Genomic DNA, 10,388 nt, shown 5'->3' on the forward strand with positions numbered 1-10,388 from the left:
AAAATTGTTCGATATTTGCATAAAGACATCTTAACTTTGTAAGTGTCCGATCACTCCATGAAATTATTTAATATCTTTTGTAAATTGGTCATTTTGACTTATTTTCTCGCTTGGATTATTATCACGCAAATGGGACGCGTGACCCAATTTTTTTCTACCATAACAAGCTATAAAGTGTCAGGTGTCATTATATTCCTTTAATATTAATTATTTAATCAATTTACCTCATCTTCCTCGTTATCTTCTTCACTAAAATTCAAAAATTCAATTATCTTTTCTTCATCTTCTTCAACTTAGAAGATCCATTTATTTCATCCATTTTTATCACTTTTTTTCTTGTCTCTTGCTTTTCTTTGTTTCTTTTTCTTCTTATATCTTTTTTTTAAATAAAAAAAGAGTTTAACTACTATCCACCGACGGTGGACAAAAAATTACACGGGCATATTATTTTTGGAAATATTTAATTTTTTTAATTAATATATTTTAATATTATTAATATTAAAATAAAAATAATAACAGAGTGTTATATGGTAACTTGAATTATAAATTAATTGTACAAATTTAATTAGGATTCTTATTTGTCTTACCAAAAATAAAAAATACATAATTTCTTGTGTTTTCTTATTGGAAAGCACTTCAATCCTTCAAAGAAAATCATTGCCAACGTATTATTTTTTTTTTATAAGAACCGGTACTTGTTGCCATTGAAGCAATGCTAGCAAAATATTAATATGAAACTATTCCACAAACATAAAGTGCAACAAAATCAACATATTCAAACTTATAAGAGTAAGCAAACAAAATCAAACACTATTAAATACGGCCCATGATTTAATCACAATTGCATGCTTGGTTACATTTTTTTAAACGAAATCCTTCTTTTGAACAAACAAACTCTTGACCAATAATGGATTTATCTTTTCTTGATCTACTAATTCGATTTTTGCGCACACTAAAACCATTACGATGAGCATAATCAAGATAAAATTTAAATCCGGTATCAAGTGATTGAAATTCCATACCGATGTAAGGCTCTCTTAATTCTTGCTCACCTAGTTGAGGAACAAAAGATACAACTGCATTCATGTTGCTTTCTATATCCTCCAAGGAATCTTCAATTCCTTCTGCATTTTGCTCTTCTAAATTAGAGATTTCAAAAGTTTCCTACAATACACAATTATTAGATATTAGACTGATAGGGTAAGTTAGCTTTAAAATTTTAAATATTTTTCATGGCTAATGTATTGAACTTCTTCAATTTGCTAAAAAGTTCTTAAACGTATTCTTTAAATATCTTCATCACTACAAAACATAAATTTCTTCATACTTTAAAACAAGAATATTTCTTTGAAACGTTTATTCATGTTGCGAAAAAGACTTAAATAAGTTATGTAAAAAAAGATATACGAGGAAAACGCTACCATGATAATTGTTTCAAATTGCTTCAATGGTGGATAGTTGGTTGCTTCAATGGTTTTTGTAGAAAAAGAAGAACGTTAATCCAACTAAGAAAACACAAGAAATTATGTATTTTTTATTTTTGGTAAGACAAATAAGAATCCTAATTAAATTTGTACAATTAATTTATAATTCAAGTTACCATATAACACTATGTTATTATTTTTATTTTAATATTAATAATATTAAAATATATTAATTAAAAAAATTAAATATTTCCAAAAATAAAATGTCCGTGTAATTTTTTTGTCCACCGTCGGTGGATAGCAATTAAACTCATAAAAAAAATAAGTCCATTGATTAGAGAATACTATGAAACTCCATCTTTTTTTTTTTTTGTCTCATTACCTTGCTTTAGTAACTTGAGAGTTGAATTGATTTTATTTAGCGATGTTTTGATGACGAAAATAATGTTGTAACATGGAAGCATCATGGAGGCTACATTGAAGGTGACTATGATTGCTACTTTTGGATGATTTACAACAAAAAACAAAAGATTTGAGTAACGAATATTTAAGAAAAAAGAGGGGAAAATGAAAATAAAGTTAATAAAATAAAAATGAAAATGAAACTAAAAATTAAAAGAACTTAATACGTGTCAAACGACTATTGGAGCGTGATTGCACCTCTTTTCTTGCAATTGGGGTTAGGTAAGAAATGAGATATTTATAACACTCTTAAATTGTTTAATGGGAAAATAAGACACCCACAAAGTTGAGGTGTCTTTTTGAAAATTCGAGACAACTTTATATCTTTTCTTTAAAATGAGTTGATACTCATATTTTGACCCATTAAAATATGGGTAAACTATGAATTAAGGTTCACTCAAAATTCATGATATCACTAAAAATATAGTATAACTTTTCTTTCTATTTATGTTATTCTATAAAACTAACTATTTTTTTATGATTAAAAATGTGAAATCTTTGACCCTTCAAAAATATATAATTCAAATGTATATTTCTTTTGTTAATTATAATTACATTATATTATATTTATTTATTTAATTTTATATTGGATAATCAATAATAACGTAAAATAAGCAAATCATGTATTAGTATTGACTTGTTTAAAGTGCATTAAACATGTTTTAGTTATAAAATGCAAATATTCATTTGCTTTGAAATAAAAATATCTTCGCCTTGTTATTACATAAATTTATTTTATATTGAAAGTTATAGGATTCTTTTTATTTTATGGTACAATAAAACTAAATAAAGAATATTCAACATTTTTCATCTAAACAGGGACTTAAATATCTTTTCTATATTTAATTCTTAAGTAAAATACTATTTATTCATGAAAACATGGGTAAAATATGAATAAATTAATATTTTACCCAATCAATTTTTACTCATATCAAATATGAGCCAGTTGAATTATTATCCATTTTTTATTTATCCATTTTCAACCTGCTCACATTTGACCCAACCCGCTCATTTGTCACCACTAGTCATATCACTTCATATAATAGGTGATTGAATAAAGTAATTTTATATATATACTAGGTACATGTGTTTGTGCTTGTTAGAGGTTCAATATTTCAATATTTTTTTATTTTATTTTATGTGATATACATAGAATTTAGAAAGTTGAATAAATTTTGTACTCTCTTCGATCACTTTTAATTGTAATGATTTCTATTTTTAGAATCAAACTATAAAAACTTTGATTAAAATTTTAAGATGTATTTTTTCATAATATTGATATGCAAAATTTGCAATTTATAGTACTTTTCATATATTTTTGAATATCTAAATTTTATGTTTAAAATATCGAATAAATGTAATCCAATTTAACTTCGAAAATTAGTCAAATTGACTTTCAAAAAGAGCAACATGGCAAATAAAAGTGAACAAAAGGAGTATGATTTTTAGATATATAAGTGGTTAATTACTTTTTATTTACGCAAATTAATTGTGAAGAGGTCTATTAAGATGTCTATAGTTAAAATATTTTTGTCACCAGCCGTTAATTTTTACTCAAAGTTGTTACAAGATATAAACATATATTAGTGACATTCAGAATAATAAAGCAATAACTAAAGAATATGAATTTAAAACTAAAAGTTATAGCTAAAGTGAAATTCATAATTTTGAAAAAATTATACACTAATTAAATTATAGTAGATTTTTAAAAAAAATAAATAAACCAAAACAAGCTGAAGCAGGCACGTCGATAAAGACGTGCATATTTCCGCGTGAAATCTATAATTTAAAACTAACTATACTAATTAAACTAACATAGAACAAAACAAATACCTTTTTTAAAAAAAATAATCAAAACACGCTGAAGGAGGCATGTCGATTTTAAAAGTCATAGCTAAAAAGATTTCATAATTTTGAAAGAATATACACTAATAAATTAAAGTAAAATAAAAGAAATAATTTTTTTATTTTTTTTTTGAAATAAATTGAAGCAGACACGTCACCGGAGAAGTACGTAAAAGTCAGAGCTAAAATTGATTCTATAATATACACTAACTAATTCAAAGTTGAACAAAAGAAATAATTTTTTAAACTTTTCTGAAACACACTGAAGCAACCATGTTGATAATAAAAGTCATAGCTAAAAAGGATTCCATAATTTCGAAAAAAATCATACACTAATTAAATTAAAGTAGAACCAAAAAATATTTTTAATTTTTTTCTTCAGAAAGACACTAAAACAGGAATGTCGACTGAGACGTGCATGCTTGAACACTAACTCCCTCTTAGATAATAAGAGACACTAATTAAATTAAAGTAGAACAAAATAAATAATTTTTACAAAAATTTCTGAGACACACTGAAGCATGAAGCAGACACAACGATTTTAAAATTCTTAGCTAAAAAGAATTTCATAATATCAAAAAAATTATATACTAATTAAATTAAAATAGTTTCAGAAAATTTATTTGAAATTTTTTTCAGAAGGACAATGAAGTAGATACATCGACAAAGACGTATCTGCACTCTTATATAATAAATATATATATATATATATATATATATATATATATATATATAAAATAAAATTAAGAAATTTATGATATGTGTAAGTATACATAATTATTACTTAATCATAAATAACTAATACTGTAATATATATGTATCACTTAATCATAAACAATACTTGAAGCTCATGATGTGTTGTCTGCTATTAATTGAATTGATCTCACAAGGCTTTGGAGTTTATTAAGCTTATGCAACAAATTTAAATAGAAAACCTTATAGAATTTGTGTTTATGAACTTCTAGTTAAAATTTCAAGTCAAATAAAAAAAAATTTCATTTATTAGACATGAATTTGGTGCTCAAAATGTGAGCATATATGGAAATTGAAAAATATGGCGCTATCTAAAAAATTTCAAAAGTTAAATATTTGTTTTTTTTCTTGATATACAATTTCTTATGTGTCATTGAAAAATTAAATGAAATTACACATTTAAGAGATTGAATTATGGACACAGTGACTTAATGAGAAACAAGTTTAAAATATTGTATTTTAATAAATTTAAGAAATTAGTTGACAAAGTGTTAAGTGAAAGAGTTCAGAATAGAAAACATATACAATTGTTAGGTCATCAGATCATTTCGCCTTTTTTTTTTAGATAGACTTAAAAGGGAAAAGTGAATCTTTTTTTAATATACGGAGGGAGCGTTAAACAATGGAGAAAGTCTTACATTAGTAATTTATAAATGAGAGAACTTCTTACCTTTTGAGCTAGCTTTTAAGGCCGAGTTATATCTAAAAACTAATTTGACATGGTATAACAACTCTAACCTTACGTTCGGAAGGGAGCACTAAAAATTGATGTATATTAATTGCACTTTTGACAATGCCCATAATCTTTAATTAGTTGCTGCCCACTTACCTATTTTTCTTTCCTACACAAGTACTAATTTTGTACTTGTCCATTTGTAACATTCTGTTCATCTTGTTCCCGATTCCAGTGTTGTTCATAAAGGCTCGATTGTTAATTAAGCGTAAGAATGAGCACAAAGGCCAACAAAGTAAGCAGAATTAAGAAGTGTATGAAAGCACCCATCAGAATTCTAATTAAAGCCAGGGATTGCTACGTCCGGAGCCTGACGAATTGTTCAGGCAGAATGGGCTACGGAGGTGCCATTGGCTCATGTCCTGCCTTTACACAAATCTCCTCTTCCTCCAGAAGTTTCAGTGCTAATTCATCTGCGTCTAGTGGCGGTGATGATTTCAGGGAGCTGATTCGAATTTCTTCGAGAAAAAATCATGTGGAATTGGAGAACGTGAGGCAGATATCCCTCGATAGAAAAGGGATGAATGTTGTGCCTCGGACTCGTTACGTTGCCATTGGAAGAATTGATGAAGAAGAGCCTTGTGATTTTGGTTAATATAAATACAGATGTTTATCCAACAAGTAGAAGTTATGCTGTTTCCGATATCAATTTGAAACAGAATCCCAAAGAAAAAAAAATTCAAAAGTTTGCCATCTGTTTACTTATTTTTTAATTGGAGATTACAATAAAAACGAATCAGTTGGTCAATTAACTAAACTATTAAAATTTCTCATGTCTTTCGATTGTTTACTTTCCTGGATTGTAATTTCTGTTCTGTCTTCGATTGTTGTCATCTGTTTTTGCATATGAATGTTCAATTAATTAGCGCTGTCAGTTCTCCAGGTAATAAAAAGGTTCAATTGAACTCTCGTCGCTTGATTCACAAATTACGACCACCATCATCTATTAACCTTATGATGATGTAATTATCATCATTGTCGTCGGTATAATTGACCAACAAACAAGTTTTACAATCCCTATTAAATTACTCATATTTAATTAGTTGATATACATTTATTTATTGAAATATCTAAAATATCTAATATTTTAGGATCTTCTTCGACATTTACATTGTGTAGGAATTTCTAGGTCCAAACAATAAATACATCATAATAAAAGGCAGCTTTAGTACTCTTTCTTATTAATCATAAAAGTGTGTGTCCATAATACTATCAGCACTAAAATATTACATTAATTTTAACACCTACACTCATTGAAACAGTAAAATAAATTGATAAAAGAAAACATAATAGTGATGAAAATTTGAAACGATCGATGTCCATCTCTGAAAAATATGAGACAGAGATGATAGAGGGGTGGGTGTGAGAGTTATTTAATAAAATAGTCATGTATTACCCTTTAATTTGGAGAAGAAAAGTGATGGAAGAGGCTAGATAATTTTATTTTTATTTTTGAGAGGGAAGGGTTAGGGGTGGGGGTCGGGGCTATGTTGGATTAATTAGCCAAAGTCATGTGTCTATTTTATTAGATATTTTAGCTATATTATTGTGAGTGAAGATCACTCACTTTATTTTGTTTACTAATTAGTCAAGATTAACCAAGTAATATATTTGGAAATGAATTAAAGAAATCTAACTAAAATAAGTTTGAATTAAAATGTCAAAATAAAATCAAAATTAATTTAAGAACTTGTTGTGTATTTTGGACTTTTAATTTTAAATTTGATATAAAAATTGGCGAAATAAAAGATAGATAAAAATCAAATCTCATTAATAAAAGTAGCCACTTTAATAGTATATCTTTCTCTTAGTTTTCATGTAAATATATAAGTTGCATATCTAATAAATATGTTAATTTTTCCACCACACCTATGTAGGGATGTTTATGATTTGGTTGGAATCAATATTATTTAAAATGTGATCAATTAAGTAAGTTATTTGTTAAATGAAGAATTATTTTTTATATTGAATTAGAATTTATTTTTTTCTCTCTCTCGATTTTGGTGTTTTATCATATTTTTAAATAAGATTGATTAATTGTTAAATAATTATGTGATTGATCTTTTATAAAAACTTTAATTGTGGAGTGATCTCATTTCAAAATAGGAGACTAATTTTTTTTTTGAATCTACATATCAAAATAAAAAAAACTAATGCAAATCAAATAAACATTATTATTATTATTATTATTATTATTATTATTATTATTATTATTATTATTATTATGGCAATGAAATGACTTCAATATATGTCTATAGTTACTAGATGTCGCAATTGAACAAACGAGTTAACAATTTCTTCCCAATAATAATAGGAATAAAACAAATATATGCATTTATTTACTAGATGTGTGAGCATATGTAAAATTATTTTATTGGAGTAATTAATTTGATTTGAATTTTGTTGGTTTAAAATATTTCAAATTCCAAAATCATTATTAAAAGAAATTCCAATTCATTTTAAAAATTTTATTGGATTCGGCTTGTCAATTTTCCATGAAAACCCCTTCATCCCATCTTATTATTCTCTCTCTATATGAAGTATTATTAATTAATAGCCATTACGATTAAATTTTAAAGAGATAAATTATTTAACTCACAAAAATTGCAGACTTTGCCTTGTGCTGCTAAGTTAAGGTCCACCAGACCTCTAATAATATTTTTTGTCCTCAAATAAACATGAATTAGCGGTCCTTTTCCCTCTTAATTATATTGGTCCTCTTTTTAATTAAATAAATCTCGACCGAGTTGGCCAAGCCACTGCCAATCATTTCACATGTTTTCAATGAAAAATATTTTTTTTTGAAGAAAAATACAGATGAATACTCCAACTGAATTTGTAATTCATCATTCATAGAGATCACGAAATTATTACAAATTTATAACAAAACACATATTAAGGCGCATTCAACATTTGTTTTCAATCTAAGCTAATTTATAATTTATAATTTATATATTCCAAGTTGTATAATTTTTTTTATATAATTTATATATTCCAATGTGTAATATTTTTTGTACACATTGCATAATTACTTGCTTTAAGTTTTACTGTTTCTAGTTAAATTGAAGTTTCCGAATTCATAAATAGGCCATAAGCTATGTTTGACTTTAGACCTCGCACTACAAAACTAAGAAGGACAAATTCGTAGTGATTTTACCCCTTTGATTAAATTCATATATGAAATTTTCCCTTCTTTTTAATATGCCGTTTTAAAATTTTTATCAAATTTTTTTATTCTTTAAATTTCGGATCCTGAAATATTTGGCCTAAGTAGGCGTTTAGTCATGTTTCGTCCTAAAAATTGAATTTTTAAAAAATAAATATTTTTAAAATGTAAAATAATATATGAAAATTATGTAATTAGAAATCTCTATGTCAGTTCTACCAATAATTACAAGAATTTGTTCAAAACTATTACTAATAGTAACATGAGAAAACAAAAATGTCAATTCTACATTTGAACGACAACTGACTCAAGAAATAGTTGATATTATCTTCTTTTAATTTTTATCTATTGTGAGCTTAAAGAAATATGAAATGGCACGTATTCTTCTCACGTTGACTGGGGAATTTGAAAAAAATGTTTTCTTTTTTCATTTTGCAAATGCAATTCCAAGTCTTCTTATTATTATTAATATTATATTATGTTCCTTTCTCCGTCGTCAATCGTCATTAACATTATTAGTAATACGAAAATTCAACCTATGCGTGCACTGTTTAACAAAATATTTACTTAAATTAATCATCATTGCCATCTCGATTACGGCGTGTTATCTTTTTTTAATTATATATTGAACATTAAACTGTATTTGACATGGTCCATACTTCAGCCATAATTTTATTCTTCCTTTCCGCTTATTCATTATGAACTCTTTGGCCATCACGTCCCACATAAACCTGTTTATTTTCAAGTTAAAAATATTATTTTAGTACGAAAATTTTAATAATTTATTTAATTAATTATCTGAATTTTTACTTTATCGATAAATACTCTTTGCTTCTTTCTTTATATATTTTCTATCAGCCAAATCCTTTTCGAACCTTTTTTTATATTCTTATTTCATGTCAATCTGTCCCAACGAACAAATTATAAATACTCCCACCAGTATAGTGTCTTCATTCATTAAAGCATTAAACTGTTTTCTCCCCACTTGTTTATTTTCTTCTTATCAGTCCTTTTTTCTTGCATATCTGTATTTGCCAATAATACTCAACATTCGACGATTCAAATTCTTGGATATCAAAGTTTGAAAATGAGTACAAACAAGGGAAGCAAAGAGAGTAGACTCACGAGGTGCATAAAAGCACCAATTAGAGTTTTAATTAAAGCAAGAGACTGTTACGTCCATAGCTTGATGGATTGTTCTGGAAAAATTGGGTATGGCAGTGTTATGGGTGTTCCACAAATCTCTGCTTTACCGAGAAGTTTCAGTGTCAATTCATCTGTATCTAGTAGCAGGGACGAAGATTTCAGGGAGCTGGTGCGAATTGCTTCCAGAAAAAGTCTGGTAAACAAAATGGAAACAGAGCTTCTGAGACAAAAATCAATTGCTAGTAAAAATGTTGATGCGGTGCCACGGAGTCGATCTGTTGCAATTGGAAGAATCGATGAAGATAAGCCATGTGATTTTGGTGACGATGTGAAAGTGAATACAGATTTGTTTCTGAGAAGTAGAAGCTGTGCTGTTTCTTCTAGAAAAACAGGGGTGTTCTGAAACAGAGGAAGAGAATTTGGAAGAAGGAAACAAGGCTTGCTGTTGTCAATTATCTGCTTGACTGTTTCTTTGGGTTGTTTTTGTTATGCTCTCTCTTTCGCTGTTGTTGCATATACATCTTCACTTTGCATGTATAATGATCGCTTTGATTTCTACCCGTAATCGCTTAACTAATAATTATTACTAATAAACATTTTATAAATTTCATTTTCTTCTATAGAAAAAATGAATTTATAAGATAAAAATTATTAATCGAGTAATTATCTAAAATATTAACTCGGATAATGTAGCGAGTCTTCTTTGTCACGTTCTCCTGTTTTCTCATCAAAAAAGTTCTTAATGACAAGATCTGTCCGGTGCCCTAAAGTGTCCTCCGCTGTGCAATTAGCGTCGCAGATGATAATAAAATGTCAGTTCTTAATTTTTTTAAAAATAAATGTCTGCGTAAAAACTATA

General features: G+C 27.0%; 1 protein-coding gene across 1 annotated transcript; it reads left to right on the top strand.

Annotated features, from left to right (window-relative positions):
• The first annotated feature begins 5,284 nt into the window (after positions 1-5,284).
• On the top strand, positions 5,285-10,139 carry LOC104645675 (uncharacterized). The gene is made up of 3 exons (XM_010317725.4): positions 5,285-5,807; positions 6,101-6,179; positions 9,347-10,139. The coding sequence occupies exons 1-3, from the start codon at positions 5,432-5,434 to the stop codon at positions 9,930-9,932; spliced, it is 1,041 nt and encodes a 346-aa protein (XP_010316027.2). The 5' UTR covers positions 5,285-5,431; the 3' UTR covers positions 9,933-10,139.
• The last annotated feature ends 249 nt before the right edge of the window (positions 10,140-10,388 follow it).

This window comes from Solanum lycopersicum, chromosome 2 (genome assembly GCF_036512215.1).
Source record: "Solanum lycopersicum chromosome 2, SLM_r2.1".
Classification (NCBI taxonomy): domain Eukaryota; kingdom Viridiplantae; phylum Streptophyta; class Magnoliopsida; order Solanales; family Solanaceae; genus Solanum; species Solanum lycopersicum.

Coding starts and splice junctions, on each gene's coding strand:
- LOC104645675 (XM_010317725.4), top strand. CDS start 5,432: ATGAGCACAAAGGCCAACAAAGTAAGCAGAATTAAGAAGTGTATGAAA. Junction 5,808..6,100: donor AGAAGAGCCTTGTGATTTTG/GTTAATATAAAT, acceptor TCAGTTCTCCAG/GTAATAAAAAGGTTCAATTG. Junction 6,180..9,346: donor TCTATTAACCTTATGATGAT/GTAATTATCATC, acceptor CATTCATTAAAG/CATTAAACTGTTTTCTCCCC.